Here is a 25,708-nt window from a genome sequence, read left to right on the forward strand (position 1 = left end):
GGTAGGGAGGGGATAGGTCGGTCCGGGGAGGACGGACAGGTCAAGGAGGCGGGATGAGGTTAGAAGGGAGGAAATGGGGGTGTGGCTTGAGGTGGGACGATGGTATAGGTGAGAGGAAGAAGAGGTTAGGGAGGTGGGGACGAGCTAGACTGGTTTGGGATGCAGTGGGGAGAGGGGAGATTTTGAAGCTTATGGAATCCACATTGATACCATTGTTTTTAGCCAACAGTTTAATCAAAACAAAGCAACACGTTAGTATCCCTCGCCACAACGGAGAAGTCACCTTCTGTGGTGGGTCAGTGAGATCCATTACTTACTTGTTGTTAGCACAGAGATCCTGGGCTTCCTGGTCGCACAATGGCCCCATCCAGCCAGGATGGCAATCGCAGGTGATGCTGGACTGATCGAGCGAGCGGCACACACCGTTTTTGCAGATGTTGCAGGACCTGCAACCTGGAGAGACGCCCAGGGGCATCTGGGCCAAGCTCCTGAAATCCTGCAGCTCGTTGTTGATGCGCACATCGTGAATGCAGCCATGGAAACCGTTGAGATTGCGGTCAGGTCCTTGGCGGAGCGCTGCTACCCCTGAGACGGGGGGGATGCCTTTAATGACAAGCAATGGGTGCAATGTTTAAGAGAGGCAGGTGGGGTTTCATTGATTTCTCAAAATGAACCCAAGTCAACGTCACAACCCTGAGTAACATTCTCAACTTTGAAGTGCCAGCCTAAGATTTCAGTTTTAAGATCTGTAGCTCGGGTTGTGAGTGACTTGCTCACTGAGCTGGCTTGTTCTCATTCAGATGTTTCATCACCATGGTAGGTAACATCAGCCAGGCCTCTGATGAAGCGATGTTATTCTACACTGCTTGGAATTTATACTGTCCGGTCCGTTATGGTGAATAGTGTTATTTCCAGCTTTGTTCTGTATGGGTTTGTATGTGGGGTCCAAGTCTTTGTGTTTGTTGACCAGCTTATGATTTCAAATTTCAGTGCCGTACTGAGGCAGTACAGTGCAGCCAGAGGTGCATCTTACAGGTGAAATTATGTAGAGAGACCTAGCCTTATAAGCAGGTTTATCCACAATAAAATGCATAAGACCATAAGACATAGGAGTGGGAGTAAGGCCATTCGGCCCATCAAGTCCACTCCGCCATTTAAATCATGGCTGGTGGGCATTTCAATGCCACTTCCCTGCACTCTCCCCGCAGCCCTTGATTCCTTTTGAGATATAAGACCATAAGACATAGGAGTGGGAGTAAGGCCATTCGGCCCATCAAGTCCACTCCGCCATTTAAATCATGGCTGGTGGGCATTTCAATGCCACTTCCCTGCACTCTCCCCGCAGCCCTTGATTCCTTTTGAGATATAAGACCATAAGACATAGGAGTGGGAGTAAGGCCATTCGGCCCATCAAGTCCACTCCGCCATAAAATACATGCTCTCTCAGATACCTAGCCGATATGCAGCAATAAATGCACGTTCGGGATTGGGCATGTGCCAGCTTGTGAAATATTCCAGTCAATCAAGGGATACACACAACTGCAGTAAACACTCAGAGCTAGTAGAAACTGCCGATGTTGGAGTCTGAGATAACAAAGGTGTAGAGCTGGAGGAACACAACAGGCCAGGCGGCATCAGAGGAGCGGGAAAGCTGACGTTTCGGGTCTGGATTCTTCTTCAGAAATGTGGGAGGAGAAGGGGGCTCTGAAATAAATAGAGACAGGGGGAGGCGATGGTGGAAGGTGGATAGTGGAGCAGATAGGTGGGAGAGAAGACGCACAGGTCAGGACGGTAGAGATGGAGTGTAAAGGTGAGTGTACGTGGGGAGTTGGTCAGTGAGGAGGGAGGGCTGGGTAGGTGGGAGGGAAGACAGACAAGTCAAGGTGGTGGGGATGAGGCTAGTGGGAGGGGGAGTTAAAACGGTTCACGACTGGGAGGTGCAGTCGTTTATCGTGAAGCAAGCGTAGGTGTTCTGCAAAGCAGTCTCCAAGCCTCCACTTGGTTTCCGCGATGTAGAGCAGGGCACATCTGGAACAGCAGACACAACATACCACATTAGCAGATGTGCAAGTTAACATCTGCTTGATGTAGAAGGTTTTCTTGCGGCCTGGGATGAGGGTGAAGGGGGAGGTGTGGGGGCAGGTGTAGCACTTCCTGCAGGTGCAGGGCAAGGTGCCGGGTGAGGTGGGGCTGGAGAGGAGTGTGGAGCAGATGAGACAGTCATGGAGAGAGCGGCCCTCCAGAAAGCACATAGGGGTGGTGAGGGAAATATATTCTTGGTAGTGGGTTCAGATTGCAGCTGGCAGAAGTGGCGGAGAATGATGCGTCAAATCCAGAGGTAGATGGGGTGATAGGCGAGGACAAGGGGAATTCTGTCTTTGTTGTTATTGTGGGGAGGGGGTGTGGGTGCTGAGGTGTTGGAAAAGCATAAGATGTGATCAAAGGAGTTTTTAACTACTGTGGGGGAAGTTGTGGTCCTTGAAAAGTGTTTCCCATGGCTAATCCACCTAACCTGCACATCTTTGGACTGTGGCGGGGTGGGGGAACCCATGCAGACACAGTTAGAATGTGCAAACTCCACACAGACAGTTGCCCGAGGGGGAACTGAACCTGGGTCCCTAGTGCTGTGAAGCTGCAGAGCTAACCACTGAGCCATCATGTCCCCAGTGAGGGTGGGCAGTTTTTATGCTATAGATTGTGTGAAAAGGCTGACAGAAGCAGCTGAATGTCACATTTAGAAACAGCACATTTTACATACAAACATTTAAATCAGGAGGAGAAAGCCAGTCAATCCCTTCGGTCTGTTCCACCATTCAACAGGACCAGGGCTGATCTGATTGTAAACTCAGATCCTGCTTATCCTTGATAACCTCTCAACTCTGCATTTGACAAAGATCCACCACCACTGTCTTAAAAATACTCCATGACTCTACTTTCATCACTTTTCAAAGTGTTCCAAATGTAACTCACCTAATCCAGGCTTTAAATGGGCAATCCCCATATTCTTAATCACTCATCCTTCACTCGAGCCTTTCCCAGATGAAGAAACACCTCTCCAATCTACTTTGTCAAGACCTTTTCAGGATTTTGTGTGCTTCAATCAAATCACCTCTTTTTCCTCTCAATCTCAGCAGATACAAATCTAGCACAAGTCTAACACAATCTACCCATTCCATGTATTAGTCTAGCAAACTTTCGCTATGATGCATCATCCTGAAATAAGGTGACCAACATTGTGCTTGTGCTGCATTTCAGAGACAGTCTCACCTGTGCGCTGTATCATTGAGGCAATCCCTCCACATTCTGTCCCTCGAAAAAGGACCCTGAGCTTCCAGTTGCCTGCCGCTATAACACATCACCTTGTTCCCTGGCCAACATACCTGCTTCAGGCTCACTGCAGTGCTCCAGTGAAGCTCAGCATAAGCTGGAACAACAGCACCTCATTTTCCACTTGGGAACCTTGCTGCACTCCAAACTCAATATCAAGTTCAACAACTTTAGGGTTTGAGGGACCTTACACCAACCACCATGCCCCAGGACCAGTTATCACATGGTCTCATTGTTAGCAACTACCAGTCCCCATTAACAGCTATTCATCCTCCTAGCCTGATTGTTATCCACTCCTTTGTCTGTCCAATTGCTCTTCTCTCTCTTTGGGCTTCAATTCCGCCTATCATTTACTCCGTAACCCCTCCTCCCACACTATCTTCTGCATGAAAACCAATATTTCCTCAGCTGCCGTCAATTCTGAGGAAGGGTCACTAGACCCAACACATTAACTCTGATTTCTCTCCACAGATGCTGCCAGACTTGCTGAACTTTTCTAGCAATATCTATTTCTGTTTCTCTCTACTTTTGTATTCCGTACCCCCAATCCCGCACCCAGCAAAAATGATAACATTTCATTACTTTCCCTGAAATGTTACAGCTTCATACTCCTGGTTTGCAAAGGCTGGCACAAGGGCCCCCCAGGACACACTGCATTCTCAGGGCTCTCCTGTCACACCATCACCTGGACACCTCGGCCAAAACCACCTCAGGACAGAACGGCGCGGGAACTAATGAGCATTGAAGGAGAGCAGCCTGTGTGGTGAATAGAACTCAGGGAGTAGCGAATCAGATTCAAGGAACAGCTGATGGGATCACACTGATAGGCTGATGGGATCTCGCTGAGAGGCTGATGGAATCATCCTGAGTAACTGATGGTATCACACTGAGTGACTGATGGGATCTCACTGAGCAACTGATGGGATCTCACTGAGTGACTGATGGGATCTCACTGAGAGACTGATGGAAAAGCAAGATCCTCATTTTTAGGAAACACATCGCACACTGCACTTCGGCTGTGATGAATGGTCATCTAGACTTGAAACGTTAGCTTGCTCTCTCTCCATGGATGCTGCCTGATCTGCTGTGATCTCTAGTGTTTGTTTTTTTTTCAGTACAGATTCCAGCATCTGCAGTTATTCACTCATAGTTGCCTGTATTGTCCAAAGTGAAACTGGGACTTTTTACCGTCTGGAGTCCAGTGGCTAACTATGGCAAGTGTATGCACCAAAGTTTACCTGAGGCGGCAATGCACTTGCTTGTAGGATGGAGAGAAGAGGGAGATCTACATTCCATTGGATCCAGGAGCATGACGATAAGCCATACAAACACATAGGTGCAGAAGGGAAGGACAGGTCCAAAGATCCAACCACCATTTTGTTTTTAATCCATTCATGGGATGAGTGTTAGGCCAGCATGCATCGCACAGAGAGCGGTTCAGTGTCACCCACATTGCTGCGCGTCTGGAGTCACACGTAGGCCACACCACGTAAGGGTGGCAGCTTGCTTCACCAGAAGACATCACTGAACCAGATTGGTTTTTCCTGACAATCAACAATGGTGTCACGATCATCGTTGGTCTCACAATTCTAGATTTTTGATTGAATCCAAATTCCACCAGCCGCCTTGGTGGGATTTGATTCCAGCTCCCCAGCTTATTACTGGATAAAATAGCCCAATGATAATACCACTAGGCCATGGCCTCTCCACTTCAATGGAGTGTTAAAGCACTCAACGACCTCACAGAAATGGTCAGGCTTGGGAAGTATGTCTTCAAAGATCATCTCCTCCTTTCTTCTACACCAGGCACTGCATCCACCCCCAGCAACAATTTACAAAGAATTTGTAGAATTTTGGACTCAAATTCACATTCTTTATCCCACAATGATGCACCTGGCAAGTTCACCCTCACACAGTTTGCAGACACCAAACATTCCCACATCATAGGTAAATGTGCAAAACTTTACACGTGTCTCAACGCAGTGCGGAGCTGGAGGGACATAGCAGGTCAGTCAGCATCAGAGGACCAGGAGAGTCGACGCTTCGGGTCAGGACCCTTCTTCAAGAAGAGTCCCGACCTGAAACGTTGACTTTCCTACTCCTGTAATGCTGCCTGGCCTGCTGTGTTTCTCCAGCTCCACGCTGTGTTATCTCAGACCCTGGTGTCTGCAGTTCTTGCTATCTCCGAGAAACTCTACGCCTGCTCTGTTTACGCATCTCCAGCAAGATGGAGCAAAATGCAGGGGGAAATGCCGGGGGGAAGCGTGCGGCTTCTCACTTTTTGAACGGTGAGCTTTGGTGAGCCCTGAAATGACTGACCTTCAAGCTGCGCGCAACTTTATCAACGTACGTATGCAAAGCGAAATGGACTGCAGCCCGGCAGCAAGAAGTTATTCACAACCAAAGCTCACTTTGAGAGCAAACAGAATGACTGGCATCTGCTGGCCCTTTCCCTGTGGCTAATGGAGAAAGTGACGAAGAAACCCACCTCCAATATACAGCGGGGAGTTCAGGCTCAGAGTTGGTTGCTTGAGCAGCTTCCCCAGGCTCCTGGGCGTTCCTTTATCAACGACTAGGCTCAGTGACTGATTCATCATCATCAACTCAACAGTGTGAAATTGTCCATCGTTGATCGTCTCCACACTGAAGGGGAATAAGAAAAAAAATTATTTTGGTTTTTATTCAGTATTTAACTCACTCTTTCAGCTTTTACGTAGAATGAAAAAAAGGCATCAGCCACAGGAAGACTGTCAGAGCAATGAATGAGGAATATACAGTGGGGTGGCTGTGCACACACGACAAACACATATTTATTGTGTTGTTGTTCGTGTGAACTGTTGTGCACATGGGCTGCCCCGTTTTTCACAGTGACTGAGACAGTAGGAACTGCAGTTGCTGGAGAATCTCAGATAACAAGGTGTGGAGCTGGATGAACACAGCAGGCCAAGCAGCATCAGAAGAGCAGGAAGGCTGATGTTTTGGGCATAGACCCTTCTCCAGAAAATTTTCTGAAGAAGAGTCAAGGCCCAAAACGCAGCTTTCCTGCTCCTATGATGCTGCTTGGCCTGCTGTGTTCATCCAGCTCTACACCTTGTTTACACAGTGACTGCATGTCTAAAATAATTCCAGTTCTGAGGAAGGGTTACCCGACCTGAAACATTAACTCTGATGTCTCTCCACAGATGCTGCCAGACCAGCAGTTTCTGTTTTTGCTTCTGGCTTATCAATCAGGATGGATCAGTGCGAGAAGAACTGATGACAGCAATATTCTTATTCCCCTTCAGTGTGGAGACGATCAACGATGGACAATTTGATGTCTGATTTCATTCTTCCCCCATGGCAACTACATCACACCAAATTGCTCCATGTGACTGTCAAGGAGCCTCAATGACTGCCTGGTGTGGTCTCAGAGAGAATTAATCCTGCCTGTTGGAGGGAGCAGACAGGTTGAAAGGATTAAATCCCAGAGCTGGGAGAAGTACTGTGAATGATGAGAGGTAGGGGTACAGATGCCTGGTTCAGGATACTTCATTACTGCAAATGGCAGAGATTTCTCTCTTTGAAGTTAAGAGTGAGTTCAACAGCAGAGGTGCGCACAAACTTACGAAAGGTCAGGGAACTCTTATGAACCTTTCCGTAAACAATTTTACATGACAGCAGGACCAGAAAGTACAAATTACAGTTCACATTCCATGGCAACAACAGTGAGAAATGTGAGGCAGAAATAACACTCTCTGAACTGAAAAATTCTGCACCAGGGCACTGTCATTTTTTTTCCTGGCAGGCTTCTCACAATACTCTGTATAATGGTCTGACGCAGATAAAATAGTCACTTCCAAGGATCTTGGCAAGTTATAAAAGCCACTTCATGACCGAGTGTTGGTGGTGATTTGATGGCAATTAATGTGACAACACAAAGGCATGAATGGCAGCCAAGTTTTTGATAACATCTTACATGTGACATTTGGTTGTACGTTTTGGAATACAAACCATTACCCGTTCAGGGTTGGGTTAGTTTGTTGCCACCAAGTCAGGAAAGGTTCCTGCCTGAAGCAAGATGCATGATGGCAATCATGTGTGAGTTCCACGAGTAAGATAGACACTGTTCCTTAAACAGTGAGGAGACCGAAGTCTTTACTCTGTAAATTGGCACAGCGGCTCAGTGGTTAGCTGCTGCCTCACTGCACCAAGGAATCGGGTTCGATTCCACCCTTGGGGCGACTGTCTGTGCGGAGTTTGCACATTCTCCCCGTGTCTGCGTGGGTTTCCTCCGGGAAATTGTGGCAGTTCTCACACACCACCCCACCAACCTCCGGATACAACGCATCATCCTCCGACACTTCCGCCATTTACAATCCGACCCCACCACCCAAGACATTTTTCCATCCCCTCCCCTGTCTCCTTTCCGGAGAGACCACTCTCTCCGTGACTCCCGTGTTCGCTCCACACTGCCCTCCAACCCCACCACACCCGGCACCTTCCCCTGCAACCGCAGGAAATGCTACCCTTGTCCCCACACCTCCTCCCTCACCCCTATCCCAGGCCCCAAGATGACATTCCACATTAAGCAGAGGTTCACCTGCACATCTGCCAATGTGGTATACTGCATCCACTGTACCCGGTGCGGCTTCCTCTACATTGGGGAAACCAAGCGGAGGCTTGGGGACCGCTTTACACAACACCTCCGCTCAGTTCGCAACAAACAACTGCACCTCCCAGTCGCAAACCATTTCCACTCCCCCTCCCATTCTCTAGATGACATGTCCATCATGGGCCTCTTGCACTGCCACAATGATGCCACCCGAAGGTTGCAGGAACAGCAACTCATATTCCGCCTGGGAACCCTGCAGCCATATGGTATCAATGTGGACTTCACCAGTTTCAAAATCTCCCCTTCCCCTACTGCATCCCTAAACCAGCCTAGTTCGTCCCCTCCCCCCACTGCACCACACAACCAGCCCAGCTCTTCCCCCCCCACCCACTGCATCCCAAAACCAGTCCAACCTGTCTCTGCCTCCCTAACCGGTTCTTCCTCTCACCCATCCCTTCCTCCCACCCCAAGCCGCACTCCCCGCTACCTACTAACCTCATCCCACCTCCTTGACCTGTCCGTCTTCCCTGGGCTGACCTATCCCCTCCCTACCTCCCCACCTATACTCTCTCCACCTATCTTCTTTACTCTCCATCTTCGGTCCGCCTCCCCCTCTCTCCCTATTTATTCCAGTTCCCTCTCCCCATCCCCCTCTCTGATGAAGGGTCTAGGCCCGAAACGTCAGCTTTTGTGCTCCTGAGATGCTGCTTGGCCTGCTGTGTTCATCCAGCCTCACATTTTATTTTCCTAGCTACCATCAGTTCTGAGGAAGGGTCACTTGACCTTAAATATTAACCCTGATTTCTCTCCACGTATGCTGCCAGATCTGCTGACCTTTTCCAGCAACTTCTGTTCTTGTTCCTGAGAACATACGGGCTAATCTGTGCTCTATCCTCCCAAGCTATTTCAAAAACATTGACTCTGAGAGAGAACACCAGAGGAGCAAGGTGAAATGGTGAAGTTACAGGACCTGAACTTCGTTCATGGGCTCCAGTTTGATGTTTTATGATTTTAGAAAAACCATTTGAACGCAGAACAGTACAGCACAATACAGGCCCTTTGGCCCAAGAAGTAAGTTTTATCTTACTCTAAGATCAAACTACCCTGCATGCTCTGTATTTTACAATCATCCATGTGCCTATCCAACAGTCACTTTAATATCCCTAATGTATCTGACTCCACCACCACTGCCAGCAGGGTATTCCATACATCCACCACTCTATGTGTGAAGAACCTATCTCTGACATCTCCCCTACAGCTTCCGCCAATCATCTTAAAATTATGCCCCCTCGAAAAAGTCATTTCCACCCCGGGAAAAAGTCTCCGGCTATCCACTCTATCTATGCCTCATCATCTTGTACACAGTACCTTTCCAGTAAAGAATTCAGGGATTAAGGCTGCGTAATAAAAAATGAATTCTTATTGGTTTAAAAGGGGCTATCAATGATACATTTGTGTAACAAAACCAGAGACCAATTTGTTTATTTTACAACTGATACAGTGAGAGGCAATTATCTCAACTCTCAGCCTGGTCCAACAGCCAGGGTAGGGGCGGTTCCTTGAAAACAGCACTGATGTCCTTGATTTATTTATTCGTGGGATGTGGTCGTCGCTGACCCAGCATTTATTGCCCATCCCTAGTTGCCCCTTGAGAAGATAGTGGTGAGCTGCCTTCTTGCACCACTGCACTCCACCTCCTGTGGATTGACGCACAATACCATGAAGGAGGGAAATCCAGGATTTTGACCCCCCGGCAGTCAAGGAACGGTGATATTCTTCCAAGTCAGCATGGTGAGTGGCTTGAAGGGGAACTTGGAGGTGGTGGTGTCCCCATGTATCTGCTGCCCTTGTCCTTCTAGATGGACATGATCATGGGTTTGGAAGGTGCTGTCTGAGGATCTTTGGTGAATTTCTGCAGTGCATCTTGTAGATAGTACACACTGCTACTGCTGAGCATCGGTGATGGAGAGCGTAGATGCTTGTGGATGAAGGGCCAATCAAATGAGCCGCTTTGTCTTGATTAGCTATGTCCTTGTTAGCTGTGAGGACAGACTGGATAAACGTGGCTTGCTTTCAATTGAACGTCGAAGGATGAGGGAGAATCCTGATGAATGGACACAAAATTTTGAGAGGCATGGATAGAATGGATGGTCAGAGTCTTTTTCCCAGGGTAGAAATGTCAATAGGTTTAAGGTAAAAGCGGGTAAGTTGAAAGGAGATGTGAGACAGGTTTATTTACACACAGGGTGGTAAGTGCCTGGAATTCATTGCCAGAGTGGAGGCAGATATAATAGCTAGAGGCATCTTGACTGATATAAATAGGCAGGGAATTGAGGGATGTGGAGAACATTCAGGCAAAAGGTTTTTAATTTAGAAAGGCATGTGTTGGCACAATCCTGGTGGGCCAAAGGGCCTGTTCCTGTGCTGCACTGTTATTTGTTCCTTAAGCACAAGCCTACATGTACGTTCTTCTATCTCACTGAAATGAGGCCATTGGGTAAGCTACATGCGAAGGACACCTGAAACGTCAGCTTTTGTGCTCCTAAGATGCTGCTTGGCCTGCTGTATTCATCCAGCTCCACACTTTGTTATCTCGGATTCTCCAGCATCTGCAGTTCCCATTATCTCTGAGAAAGACATCATCTCCAGTTCAGATTATGGGGTGGGGGCTGGCCCTATTACTGTGCCATTGGGTTAAGCTCTGGGAGGCCAGTAGGTCTGATGCACCCATTAATGCAAGGTGCACGGAGCCCTTTATGGCAGGCACCAGTGCTGGAGATGAGAGACTTCCGAAAGCAGACCCAAAACTTGCGACACCCAATAAAAGCATCTGCTAGAGTTTTCCAGTTTCACTGCAGCTTTGTGCCTCTTGGCTGTGCATTGTAATCTTTGTTTGGAGAGCTTACGCAGATGTGGCAGGAGGAATGACAGGAAAGTTGGCAGCGTTTGCCAAGAAAACACAGACCAACGTCAGTACCTCTGTCGAAACCATCTGGTGAAAAATGTTGATCGTGAATCAAGTCAAACCGACATGACAAGGGCACGGTTGGGTGTAGGGGAGTGAGACATGGTAACCTCACACTGTTTTGTGAATGATTCGTCAACATCACAGTGCACAGAATAAACAATGGGGAGATGCATTTTAAATCAAAGGAGTGAGCGCGTAGGGTTGGTCCTGCAGTTAAAGTAGCAACTGCTGGTGAACTGATTGCAGCTTTTTAGATAAACAAGCGGGTCGCGGAAAATCGCAGAATCCCTGCAGTGCTAAAGCAGACCATTCGGCCCACTGAACTGACACTGAGCCCCCGAACATCACCCACCCTATCCCCACATTTCCCACCAGAACTGAAGCAACCGCAGGCGCTGTAAATCAGAGACAGAAACAGAAATTGCTGGAAAAAGCTCAGCAGGTCCGCCAGCATCTGCGGAGAGGAATCAGAGTTCATGTTTCGGGTCGAGTGACCCTTGCTCAGAGCTGAGCGCAGCACATCAGCTGAGTTTTCCCCAGCAATCTCTATTTTTAAACTGCATTTTCCGTGACTAATTCACCTAACCTGCACATCTGTGGGAGGAAACCAGTGCACCCAGAGGGAACCTGTACAGAACGTGCAAACTCCACAAAGACAGTCATCTGAAGGTGGAATCAAACCAGGTCCCTGGCGCTGTACGGCAGCAGCGTTAGCTACTGAGTGACAGTGTGCTGCTCTGCTGAATGGGTGCTCAATTATTTTTCCACGTCATGGTGAGAAATGAGGCTGGGGTTTGGAAGCACAGTCTTTTCCTGGCTTTTCTCTCTGCATGATCATTGAAGCAAAGTTTATTTCTGGATCTGGGCAACAAATGTTACCATTTACCGCACATTGCTGGATGCTCGAGGAATATTTCTGCAGGCAATGTACAGGGCGATGCTGTGCAAGTGCCAGGAGTGTGTCCCGGCCACAGTGGAAGAATGGTAATCTCTGCTCCGAGTGAGGGTTGCGGGCGTGGCAGCGAGGGAGACTTAGAGGTGCTGGGGTGGAGGTTACTAGTTTGGGGAGTGCTGTCGACAAGTCCTGAGGAGCAGCAACCGCGCAGCTGCATGTGAAACAAAGCAGTTAACCCCACCTCACGACTGGCATCACCTCACCAAATATCTGCTTCAAGATAACGCGAGAACATGCACAAAGCCACCGCATCCCGTTCTGATCACCACAGGGGATTCTTTTGTAATTCCATTGGGTTGTGAACTTTCAGCGACCATGCGGAGCTGCCAGATTCCCAACCACATGAGACAATCCATGTCCATGGACGGCACTGCCGGAGACTAGAGCCTATCGGAAGCAGACCTGAAACTTGTCATGCCCTATGAGATGTGACACCCTGGAGGAGCTGCGGTATTCCGACTTAACTGCAGAGGTCTGCCATTTGACTGCAGTGATATTTATCAGCAGCGCACAGATATGGGAGGCAGATCACGAGGAAAGGCAGCCAAGTTAACTACTATATTAAAAGGAAAACACAGGAGGCCCCAGAGAAGTCGCCATCTCCCTGTCAAAATGATCCGTAAAAAAGCAACGCCTAGGGAAAGGCTGGTGGAGAAATGCAAGGATTGCTTTAAATATAGCCTCTCTTTTCTCAAAAACACATGAGAATTCTGACTGAAGTTCCTCTTAAGGCACTTTAGCACAGACAGCTTAAAGGTTCCACTGCCTTGTTTGGATTGGGTGTATGAGCTGAGGGTAAACCTCTACGTTCTCAGACAGACAGACAGAGACAGTGGCTTGGCACTGGATGAAGGGAGCCGACCAATATTTTGTGTCTCTATTTCATGGCATTCACCTTGACATAATGACAGCTACAGGCGCCAAACTGTGTAGCCTGCGCAGTAGAGCAGCTAGACCTGCTGTTTAAACCTTTTGAGCCACTGACTTTTCACAGAACGCCCAGCTAAATTCAATCCAACAGCCCACAAACCCACCAGGGTTTTGGATTACATGAAAATGATTGTTTCCTTTAAAGCTGTGGGCTTGTGTTTGCATCTTCCTGCTTTTCGGAAGCAACACACTGTCGTAGAGTTAGGTGAGTATTCCAATATTAAATGATAATATCAAAATTAATATTAGGATATCAAATGAAGCCTTGGCCTATGGCAACGGTAATTTACAGATGAGCACCTGACTTCATGGCACAGCAGCTCAGTGGTTAGCACTGCTGCCTCACAGCGCCAGGGAACTGGGTTCGATCCCACCCTCGGGACGACCGTCTGTGTGGAGTTTGCACATTCTCCCCGAGTCTGTGGGGGTTTATTCCAGGTGCTCTGGTTTCCGCCCACAGTCCAAAGATGTGCAGGTTAGGGTAGGTTGGCTGTGCTAAATTGCCCCATAGTGTTCAGGGATGTGTAGATTAGGTAGATAAGCCATGGTGGGTGCAGGGGTGGGAGGGGGGGTGCGGGGTGGGGTGCCCTTTGGAGGGTCAGTGTGGACTTGTTGGTCTGAATGGCCTGTTTCCGCACTGTAGGGATTCGATAAAAAGTATTGGATAACAGAGATGGGCCTTTGAACCAGCTTCGGCACTCACCCACTGAAATGATCATTGAGGATTTGGTTCAAGGATCGAGGGCCCCACCTTCAGCTCACCATGGCAAGAAATGAGTGTCACCAGAGGGTTGGAATATAAAAGCAGTGATGTGCTTCTGAGGCTTTATAAAGCTCTAGTTAGGCCCCATTTAGAATACTGTGTCCAATTTTGAGCCCCACACCTCAGGGAGGACATACTAGCCCTGGGGCGTGTCCAGCGGAGATTCACACGGATGATCCCTGGAGTGGTAGGCCTAACATATGGTGAATGGCTGAGGATCCTGGGATTGTATTCATTAGAGTGTTGAAGGTTGAGGGGAGATCTAATAGAAACTTACAGGATAATGCATGGCTTAGAAAGGGTGGACGCTGGGGAGTTGTTTCTGTTAGGCGGGGAGACTAGAACCCGTGGGCACAGCCTTAGAATTAGAGGGGGTCAATTCAGAACGGAAATGAGGAGACATTTCTTCAGCCAGAGAGTGGTGGGACTGTGGAATTCATTGCCACGGAGCGCATTGGAGGCCGGGATGTTAAATGTCTTCAAGGCAGAGATTGATAAATTCTTGATCTCGGAAGGAGTCAAGGGCTACAGGGAGAAGTGGAGTTGAAATGCCCCATCAGACATGATTAAATGGTGGAGGGGACTCGATGGGCCTAATGGCCTTACTTCCACTCCTACGTCTTATGGTGTTATGGATCCTCAAACCCGAGGTGAGGCTGTTGAGATTGCAAAATTTCGCCACTCAAGCAAACCACCTTGCCAGTATAAGTCTGACCCCAGAGACTCCAAACCCAGGTCACCTCTCAGTCCTTTGTCTTAGCCATTATGATTGAGTTCTGTTGCTCCCCCCTTGAAAGTTCCTCTGGAATTGAACAGTCTTTTATTTCCAACAAAATGTTTGTTTTCTAATATAAGGATAGAACTGGTGCAGCCCATTTTGGATTTGACGGTATAGCTCATTTCCAAAGCCTGCCCACCGTCTACAAGGCACAAGTCAGCAGTGTGGCGGAATATTCCCCTCTTGCCCTGGATGAGTGCAGCTCCCACAACACGTGGCCATCCACAACAAAGCAGCCCACTTGACTGGCACCACATCCACAAGCACCCACTCCCCCCACCACAGCAACGGCAGTGTATTCTGTCCACAAGTGCACGACAGAAATTCATCGAGGCTACTCAGGCAGCCATTTCCATACTAAACACTACAACAGCCCAGAATGGCAAGGGTAGCACACACATGGGAAAGCCACAGACTGATAAGCTCCCCTCCAAACGCACATCCTGACTTGGAAATACATCGCCGTTCCTTCAGTGTCGCTGAACCAAAATCCTGGGGATCTGTCTCCCTAATTTCCCAAGTGGAACAGATCAAATCAAATCAGTCAAATCACTTCTTCCATAGCAACTGCGGATGGGCAATGTGTGCTGGGCCTTTCCAGTGAAGCCCATATCCTCTGAATAAATTAACAGAAAATAACGTTTAATGAGAGCCAGGTTCTGAATGGATAAGAACTGACATGAAGCAAACAAAAATGATGGCAGAGGGAAGGTACTATCCTTTTAAGATGCTACCTGAGAGAAGGGGACATTGGTTTAGAATGCAACATGGGCGACAATGAAACACTGACTACTATCTGAGACTATGGGAAAGCCGAGGTGATGCTAAATAAAGGTAGAGAACACCATCTGATCCTGTGCAAGAAATGATTTACTATCTATCATGCACAGTTCTTCAAGAATGTACGAAACCTTTACTGAATTTCAGAATAACTTTTTTGTTTCTCTTAGGAGACTGGGCACCCTAATTTAATGAGAAGCTTTCCTCGATTAGCTGTCTGGGTGTTGTGTTTTCAAGACTTATTTTCAAGCTTAAGGGGATCCAAAGTCTGATTGCTTTTCTTACTAGCTCTGATTTAATTTGATGCAGATAGTTAAATCTTGCACCATCTCTCTTGCTGAGCTAACAAGATAACAGTGACATTTAATGAAAGGGTAGCGCATTAGCCAATGGAATTAATTTCAGCGGCAAGGGTTCAACACAGGTAGGACAGTATTAATCTTATGTTAATGAGATGTCACTGTGAGTGACGGCCTCCTTCTTTATCAATATAATGTAATTAGAACTCTTGCTACTTTTGTTCTGCGCTGAGCTTTTATAGATGTGGACAATCTTTGAAAGCCATCTGATCAGGGACCAGATTGCTGTCATCATGACATTTACAAATTGACAGATGAGGGCAGGGTTCCGCAAAAACTGTCACCTTTGAGGCAGCTTTTGTATAATGAGATGAAACCTATGGTAATTCCTATTAATGGCATGCCTGCACAGTGTTGCAAATGCCATTTTTACTCAAATAGTTCATTCACTATATGTCTCAATTCTTTCCCCTTAACAGCTAGAAAGTTGAACGTATTTTTGAAAGACAAAGTGTACTTTATGCAATTGGTGCATAATCTCAAAATCCGCACAATTATTTGCTGCAGTTTTAACCTCGTCAGGCCTTTTCTTCTGCCTGTCAGAACCCAGTGATACTTTCAACAGGCTGCTTTCATCTGTGTTCTAAGCTCCACTGTGTAAAATGGAGAGCCCAGAGTACAGGAATCCTGCAGCGAGTAACTCACCTCCTCCCTCCCCAAAGCCTGTCAATCACTGTCAAGGCACAAGTTAGGAGTGTGATGGAATACCCCCCACTTGCCTGGATGGGTGCAACCCCAACAACACTCAAGAAGCTTGATACCATCCAGGACAAAGCAGCCCGCTTAACTGGCACCACATCCACAAGCATCCACCAGCGACACTCAGTGGGAGCAGCATGTGCCAGCAATAATTCACCGAAGATCCTTAGACACCATCTTGCAAAACCACCACTATTATCTAAAAGGACAAGGGCAGCAGATACATGGAACACCTCTACCTGCAAGTTCCCCTCCATGTTGCTCACCAAACTGACTTGGAAATACATCACCGTTCCATCAGTGTTGCTGGGTCAAAATCCTAGAGCCCCCTCACCATTGGCATTGCGGGCCTATGGTCTACAGTGGTTCAAGAAAGCAGTTAACCCCCACCTTCTCTGGGCAATGAGGGATGAGCAATAACTGCTAGTACAGCCAGCGACGCCCACAACACCACTAATTAATTTTAAAAGAAGAGTGAGACCAGCTCCCTGCATTTATCCTCATGGCAGCTCGCCCTCTGTTGTATGAAGAGATCTACATTCTCTATGAGTGAACATCGACAGGATTTATTTAATCTAACTATATGCAAGGCATTGGGAGCGAGAACATCTTTCGTAACCCTACAGACTGAGGCTCCAGTTCCAGGTGAACTGATATCACCATGGCATAGTTACTTATGCACACGCTCAGTAAAGCAATAACCAACATTTCACTCCACACGTTCAATGACACATTCATAGATCCATGACCTAGTCGCTTGAATATGTCTTCAACCCTCAGCGCACTTGGCCATTTGTGCTCAGGGGCTGAGGTGATGGGAGAACAGTGGCATTATTTCACCACTTTCTAAGCCAATTGTTATTTTGCGACCTAACCTTCCCAACCAGAAGCGTCTTGAGAATTATTCTGTCCTCTCTAGACCAACTGAGACTGGTCACTCGGTCACACAACGAGTACAAAGTGACTCACCTGTACACAGTGGTAGGGGGATAGCTTGAAGCATCATATATCAGCCGAACATGTCCTTGGTAGAGTTCTAGAGCCAGAGGGTCATTGTCACCTTTGTACAGCAGTAAACCATTGTCCTTGTCAGTGGCAACCTAGGAGGAAGGTATGTTAGACAACATTTAATTAGATCTCCTGGAATTTACACTTTATTTTGGATCTCTGTCCCATTTGTAGCCTGTATATTGTTCCTATTATTTGTGCTCTGATCCTGTCCTTCCCAGGATAGAATTTCATAGAATCCCTACAGTATAGAAGCAGGCCATTCAGCCTATCTGACCCTCCAAAGAACACCCCACATCGACCCCCCCACACCCTATCCCTCCATTTGCCATGGCTAACCCACCTAGCCTGCACATCCCTGCACACAATGGGCAATTTAGCACGGCCAATCTACCTAACCCACACATCTGTGGAATGTGGAGGAAAGTGGAGCACCTGGGGTAAACACACATAGACACGGGGAGAATGTACAAACACCACACAGACTGTCACTCGAGGCTGGAAACAAACCCAGATCCCTGGCGCTGTGAGGCAGCAGTGCTAACCACTGAGCTACCACGCCATCCACATCACGTCACAGGTAATAACTCTGGTTGTTGGGAATCCCTATAATCCACCTAAACTGGGAAAGTTCGAGGAAGCCTAATTTAATATCAAACTCATATTGCAACTGGCCTAGGGGTGATTGCTGGGATATTATAGTGGGAATTATTCTGCATTTATCCCATGGTGAGGGTCATCATAGAGGGAGTCCTGGCTTACACTGAGACTATAATATAATACCTTGTTCTCATTGTTGCAAATATCTAGTTTGTGATTCATGCATTTTAGTGCATTAATGTTTGCTTTCAGGAATTAAATTTTAACAATAGAAACTGAGATAAATGCATCTGAATATCTTTGAAGTCAAGTGAGTTAAAAAATAGTTTGAATCGTTTACAAAGGTTAAGTGCGAGAAAGGTGGGATCAGAATCAGCCTTGTGAAATGGTATCTACATGGCTTTCAGTAATGTCCAGACAATTAAAACTAAACATCCAGTGAGCTCTGGAAGGCTGTAAGACCCAATTACTTCAATAGATAAAAGAAAAAGTTATAAATGATGATACTTAAACCATGCGTCAGGCTAAGGATAGTTCAGAGCAGGTCATGTCTTTATAGAGATGGATGGAGCTGTATAAGGCTCAGTGGTTTCAATGTGTTTGCTGGGAGAGGAGTTAGTTCTAATTTGGAACTGGGAATTTGCTTACACAGAACAAATAGATGCAGGCAGCATATGTGCTGATATTAATTGATTTCAGCAGGCTAGAGCTCACGAGAAGCCCTGGCATCATTGACATTGCAGTGCAGTTGACAGGAAGCCCATAAACTGTATTTTCTTGATGCAGCGTAGAAAAATTGGAGCTTAGAGAAATTCTGTGGCCCCTTGATAAAGCTGGATACATGATAAATGCTGAAATTGTGCCAGTCTGCTTGGTCCTGGAGAACTTTGTCTCAGAAGAAGTGATTAAATGACCAAGATGTTAGGGGTTCTTGAAGCAATCCATGTTGGGGAAGAATTCTGAGGGATTTTCAAGGTTGTATCTCCTAAAGAGTTGTAATCCCTTATAAAGAAGAGAATGTTTTAATGAAATCAGTGACAGGCAATGTTATTAATATTTGGGGTTTAAAGATCACAGAGGCATCTTGATCATATGTACTATTTGCTGTGTTTTGTGCAGTGTTCTACCATTGGTTTTGTTTTAACTCATTATTATCCCCATGTTAATTCTGGATGTTATTGTAGTTTGGTTCACATTTCTAACTTTGCACAGTAAAGCTCAATTTGTTCCGTCAAATCCTTAGCATTTTGTGGCTTTATATGGTATTCAAACCTTGTCTACTTTAAACAGGAAAAGGTGACTGGTGTCTTCCTGCCTTGTAACATATATTTGGCAGTCACATTTGGGGCGGTAACACAATCTCTTGATGAGCAAAACATGTGAAGAAAATCCCAGAATGAATTCTAAAGTGTTTACAAATGGACACCATTTATTTTTGCATCAATCCTCTTTTGTTATCTTGTTCATTGTCCAAACAGTCTGCAGGTTTTTATTCCCAATGCTAAAGTCATTGTGGCCATTCAGTTGGTGTTTAATATTCCTTGTGCTGAATCTCAAAAAGGTATAGCATCTGTATTGTTGGGTACAGCTAGGCCTGATACATATGTCACAAACTACACCCCAGTACGTGCCTTGTGGCCATTCAGTTTGCAAAACCACGTGAGACTTAATGACCCATAAGTTATTTCAATCAGAGGGCGAGCCGATAATGCAAAGTTAAATAAATTTGGAATGGATGTTTCCAGAGAAGCTTGGGGACAGGGAACAAACCTGGCTAATGTTCTCCTCAGCATAAAATCACTTTTGTGTTGTAGCTGTCCACAGGCTTTGAATGGTCAATGTTTTTAACTTTGAACCACATCAACGGCCAAAATGATAGCACTCATTCAGTAGAATCATTGAGTCATAGAGTGTTACAGCACAGAAAGAACCCCTTTGGTCCAACTTGTCCATGCTGACCAGATATCCTAAAGTGATCTAGTCCCATTTGCCAGCATTTGGCCCATATGCCTCTAAAACCTTCTTATTCTTGTACCTATCGAGATGTCTTTTAAAATGTGATTGTACCAGCCCCCACCACTTACTCTGGCAGCTCATTCCACACACGTACCATCCTCTGCATGAAAAAAATCGCCCATTGAGTCCCTTTTAAATCTTTCCTCTCTCAACTTAAACCTTTGCCCTTTAGTTTTAGACTCTGCTACCCCAGGGGAAAAGTCCTTGGCTGTTCACCCTATTCATGCCCCTCATGATTTTATAAACTTCTATAAGGTCACCCCTCAGTCTCAATGGTCCAGGGAAAATAACCCCACCTATTCAGCCTCTCCCCCGGCTCAAACCTTCCAACCCTGGCAACCTCCTTGAAAATCCTGCAGGGAGCCAAAAGAAAGACATATTGGAGACCTAAAATAAGACCAGAAAGTGCTGGAGAAACTCGGCAGGTCTGGCACCATCTACAGGGAGAAAAACATTCTGAATCCTGTGACCCTTTGGCAGGGGTTCTGAAGAAGGGCTTTCAGACTTGAAACACTGACTGTGTTTCTCCCTCCACACATGTGGACAGACCTGCTGAGTTTCTCCAGCATTTTGTGTTTTTTTGTTGCTTTTTTGCAGGAGCCTAACATTCCCGTCCAATGATTCCACGTGGAATATGACTTGCCAGGAATGCTGTTAAATCCTGCAAGTTATTACGGTGTGTGGTCTGCTCAGAAGAATGCAAACACAGTCATCAAATCTGAATTCAGGTAGAGCATCGGTAATTCTCAGTGACCTGGCTCTTCCATCTCTCCGCTGAAGTTCCTACCTGGAGAGAGATATTTGCCTGCGGCCGAACCTGGGAGGCTGGAAGCACCACATAAGAATCCTTCCCGATAAAGTTGACGGTGACAAGTTTCTCACACTGCTGCCCGGCAAAGCCAGCGAGACACTGGCAGACAGGCTCGTTGTGTACCTCGATGCACTGAGCCCCATTCTGGCAGCTGTAATTGTCGCAGGGGCTGGTACGGGGTAGGACCATGGGTGGGTGGATCTCACAGAACAGTCCACTGGAGAGACAAAAGTTGGGACAGAAATTCTTGAGCTTGAGTCAACGTTTACTTGTGATTATGTCTCTACCTTAATTAGTCTGTACAGTTTTCGATTATTTGTTATTTCGGTTAAACCCTTGTCATGCGACTCCAATACCTATCCTGTTATTCCAGCCATCTGATTTGTCTCTGACACTGTCTTATTTTTGATTATTTGCAATTAATCTTTCTGCCTTAATTAATCAGTTCCTAGGTCATCTCTTCACTTGTTATTCAGCTGTTGACACTTTACTCTCACCATTTGACACTTGATCACCCACAAAGATTTGTTATTCAGCCTGTTGATACTCTTCTTAGACTATTTGTACTGACCTATTGATACTCTTTATTACCTGGAACTATCTTTCCATTATCTCTCCGCCTGTATATTCCATACCTGTGCACCTCCCTCCACTTCACCTGATGAAGGAACAGCACTCTGAAAGCTTGTGATTTTAAATAAACCTGTTGGTCTATAAGCTGGTATGGTGTGACTTCTGAGTGAGTTGAATTAGCAATGTGACAGCAAACAAAAGCAGTAAGTTGGAGAAAGATTTGATCAATAAATGAAGATGAAGTCTTCCATATCCCATTCGAAACAGTGGATAAATGCACATATGTGCTGAGTAATAAATTGCTTATTATTCCGAGAGTCAGGAAGGTAGCCCAGGCAGTGACATGGTCACTGAAGATAACTATTGGGGTTCCTAGGCATCAATGGTGTTCGGAGGAAGGATTACTTGAACCAAAATGTTAACACTGATTTGTCTCCGCAGATGCTGCCAGTCCTGTCGAGTTTTTCCAGCAATTTCTGTTTTAGTTGCAAGTGACAGCTACTGTTGACAATGTCTAGCTGATAGTTCTGGTGGTTCACAAGTTTGTTTCTTACAACTGTTGTGCCAGTATTTATGAAGCTGAACAATGTTTTTGCGTGAGGTGATGAGATGTAAATCACTTGTCATGTGCCTGCTATCTTTCAAGTGCTTAGCACTCATGTAAAACAGTGTCTGTTTGATGAATCTGTTCTTCCCAGCTGTTATAGATCATTGTGAAGGGCATTTTCCAGTAACACGGTCTATGGGTTCAGACTGTGGCCATGTAACTTGGCATTTTGGCTCCTCACCACATACTCATATAGGGCAATATGTCAGCAAATCAATTAATTTTCAAGTAAATCAGAAATCCCATAGCTTGCAAATAGCTCTTGATTCAGCTCTTGATCCGTTCACTCATGTTGAGCTCCTGCACAGACGATAACATCTGGGCTGATTTTCAGGTCCAGCAAGAAGGCAAATGGAATACGTCCATCATTGCGAGGCGGATGGAGCTTAAAAAACAGGGAGGTTATGCTGCAGCTCTATAGGATGCTGGTGAGGCCACACCTGGAGTACTGTGTGCAGTTTTGGTCTCCTTACTTGAGAAAGGATGTCCTGGCATGAGAAGGGAGTGCAGTGGAGTTTCACTAGGTTGATTCCAAAATTGAGAGGGGTGGATGCTGAGGAGAGATGGAGTGGACTGGGCGTATACTCATTGGAATTTAGTAGAATGAGGGGTGGATCTTACAGAATCAGATAAAATTATGAATGGAATAGACAAGATAGAAGCAAGGAGTTTATTCCCTCTGTAGGACAAAACTAGAACTAGGGGGCATTGCCTCAAAATATGGGGGAGCAGATTTGGAGCTGAACTGAGGAGGAACGTCTTCACCCAAAGGGTTGTGAATGTGTGGAATTCCCCGCCCAATGAGGCAGTTGAGGCTATCTGGTTGAATGTGTTTAAGGCAAAGATAGATAGACTTTCGAATTGTAAGGGAATTAAGGGTTATGGTGAGCGGATGGGTAAATGGAGCTGAGTCCACAAAAAGATCAGTCAAGATCTTATTGAATGGTGCAGCAAGATCAAAGGGCCAGATGGCCTCCAGCTCCTGTTTCTTATGTTCCAGTCCTCCCTGGCATTTCGAAATGGGTTTGTTGGGATTGGTGGGGGTGGGGACTGAATGGCACTGTTGGATTATTCTCTATTACATTAATATGAACCAACGTAGGCATTGCCAAATCAGATAAACACCCAGCTGGAGGCAGATTCACCCCAGGCACTGAAAGAGAGCGCCCTGGGAGGTCCCACATATAACTCCAAATACATACTGATCAAATGATGGACCAATTAAAGTGTCCTTGTTCGGTCTGGTTTTGACACCCCCCCTTTAGGATGTGGAAGCATTGGAAAAGGTGCAGAGGAGATTTACCAGGATGTTGCCTGGTCTGGAGCACAGGCCCTATGAAGAAAGGCTGAGGGACTTGGGTCTGTTCGCATTGGAGAGAAGGAGGCTAAGAGGGGATCTAATAGGGACATACAAGATGATCAGAGGATTAGATAGGGTGGACAGTGAGAGTCTTTTTCCGAGGATGATGACTTCAGCTTGTACAAGGGGGCATAGCTACAAATTGAGGGGTGATAGATTTAAGACAGATGTCAGAAGCAGGTTCTTTACTCAGAGATTGGTAAGGACGTGAAACACTCTGCCTGTCAATGTAGTGGACTCAGCCACATTAGGGGCATTTAAACAATCCTTGGATAAGCATATGGATGATGATGGGATAGTGTAGGGGGAGGGGCTTAGATTAGTTCACAGGTCGGTGCAACATCGAGGGCCTGTTCTGTGCTGTAATGTTCTATGTTCTATCTCTTGCCAATGGTTACTGTCCGAGCTCCTGGCCTCATGAAAAACGATCTTCTCATAGGAGGTCCTGAAAGAAGCAACTTTTGGTAAACAATAGAAACATCCATATACACACAAACACGGTGAAACAGATGTATAAATGCATTATATAGATTATATATGCCTACAGAGACAAATAACAAACCTATGCAGAAACGCATGTAAAAATACGCACACATACATCAAAAGCAGACGAATAAAACATCGGATGGTGTGGTTAAGATTGCAAAAGACAGAGATCTGACCAGTATCATTTATCCAACAATGCCCAAAAGCACGTTCCAGGTATTCAGGTAGTCTTCATTGCAGGCTGTAAATATCTCTGCTACTTCTAAGATTTCATCACGGGTGCAAGCCCCTTTTACTCTGCGGATCAGATATAACTGATATTGAATGCATGAGGCTTTGTATGCTTGGTGGCATAGATTGATGGTGGATGGTGATTCAGCTCTTGATCCGTTCACTCATGTTGAGCTCCTGCACAGACGATAACATCTGGGCTGATTTTCAGGTCCAGCAAGAAGGCAAATGGAATACTGTCCATCATTGCGAGGCGGATGGAGTTTAAAAAACAGGGAGGTTATACTGCAGCTCTGTAGGATGCTGGTGAGGCCACACCTGGAGTACTGTGTGCAGTTTTGGTCACCTTACTGAAGAAAGGATGTCCTGGCACTGGAGGGGGTGCAGTGGAGTTTCACTAGGTTGATTCCAAAATTGAGAGGGGTGGATGCTGAGGAGAGATGGAGTGGACTGGGAGTTGTCTCATTGGAATTTAGAAGAATGAGGGGTGGATCTTACAGAATCAGATAAGATTACGAATGGAATAGACAAAATAGAAGCAAGGAGTTTATTCCCTCTGTAGGTCAAAACTAGATTGGTTGATCTTGACTTCAATAGGAATGAGGACATCAGAAAAAGAAAGCAACCCAACAGAGTGGCTCAGTGGTTAGCACTGCAGCCTCACAGCGCCAGGGACCCAGGTTCGATTCCACTGTTGGGTGACTGTCTGTGTGGAGTTTGCACATTCTCCCCGTGTCTGCGTGGGTTTCCTCCGGGTGCTCCGGTTTTCTCCCACAGTCCAAAGATGTGCAGGTTAGGTGGATTGGCCATGCTAAATTGCCTGTAGTGTTCAGGGGTGTGTGGGTTATAGGGGGATGCATCTGGGTGGGATGTTTCAAGGGGTGGTGTGGACTTGTTGGGCCGAAGGGCCTGTTTCCACACTGTAGGGAATCTAATCTAATCTAATCCAAAGATGTGCAGGTTAGATTAGATTGGCCATAGTAAATTGGGTTAGTGTCCAGGGATGCCCAGGCTAGGTGGATTAGCTCGGGGGAATGCAGGGTTACAGGGATTGGACGAGGTGCCTTTCAGAGGGTTGATATGGGCTGAGTGGCCTGTTTTCACGCTGCAGGGATTCTATGAATTTCCACGCTGTAGGGATTCTATGAAAACAGGAGTTAATACAAATCTGACACAGCTTGAAGTCTAGTTTCTCTCTCAATAGAAAACCTCATCACTGACCTGAAGCCAGTGGGACAGACACATGTGTAGCCATTAATGGCATCAACACACCGTGCACCGTGCCGACACTTGTTCTCCACACAGTCGTCATAATCAGTTTGGCAGTTTTCACCAGTGTATCCAGGCAAGCATTCGCACCTGTTGGAAATAGGAAAGATTGGGAAAAATTTCACTGCTGACTAAAGGCAACTCCACAGCACACCGCACTGCGTTGTAATGAAGTGCTCCCCGTATGGAAAATCTCTGTATTAACATCGAGGTCAACGAGAAATCCAGATCTGTTCATCGTAAATGACCTCCTCTTACTCCCCGTTCAGGCACATACAAGAAGAATGGTCTGTTAGATTTGGTGTTGGAAGGTTGGTAGTGTCTGCGGAACTACAGTCCAGGAAGATGTTCTCATGGAGAGAGAAGGTGGATTGGGAGGGAAAGTCAGTCTGAGTTGCTCTGTCATGCTCATAAGAGATTCAAAGCAGCATTGTCTGCGACCTGTAAGGGAGACCTACCGAAGGACAGAAATTGGAGGGCCATACTATTGAGAAGTCGGGAATCAGCTTGTTTACTCACTGTTCTGACTTCCCATTCTCAATCAATCCCAGAGGAATTGTCTTCTCTGTGGTAGAGGAGGGGCAAAACCTGAAAGGA

At 46.4% G+C, this 25,708-nt stretch overlaps 1 protein-coding gene across 1 annotated transcript in view; it reads right to left on the reverse strand.

Annotated features, from left to right (window-relative positions):
• The window catches only part of LOC125458334 (slit homolog 3 protein-like), a 623,269-nt gene that overhangs the window by 16,563 nt on the left and 580,998 nt on the right, over positions 1 to 25,708 (reverse strand). The window contains exons 30-34 of the mRNA XM_048543536.2: positions 25,064 to 25,201; positions 20,562 to 20,802; positions 17,120 to 17,250; positions 5,816 to 5,970; positions 318 to 603 (exon numbers count right to left, since the gene is read on the reverse strand). Coding sequence (XP_048399493.1) covers positions 318 to 603; positions 5,816 to 5,970; positions 17,120 to 17,250; positions 20,562 to 20,802; positions 25,064 to 25,201 — 951 coding nt within the window. The remainder of the gene's footprint in view (positions 1 to 317; positions 604 to 5,815; positions 5,971 to 17,119; positions 17,251 to 20,561; positions 20,803 to 25,063; positions 25,202 to 25,708) is intronic.

The sequence above is a fragment of the Stegostoma tigrinum genome, chromosome 13, assembly GCF_030684315.1.
Source record: "Stegostoma tigrinum isolate sSteTig4 chromosome 13, sSteTig4.hap1, whole genome shotgun sequence".
In the NCBI taxonomy this organism is placed as follows: domain Eukaryota; kingdom Metazoa; phylum Chordata; class Chondrichthyes; order Orectolobiformes; family Stegostomatidae; genus Stegostoma; species Stegostoma tigrinum.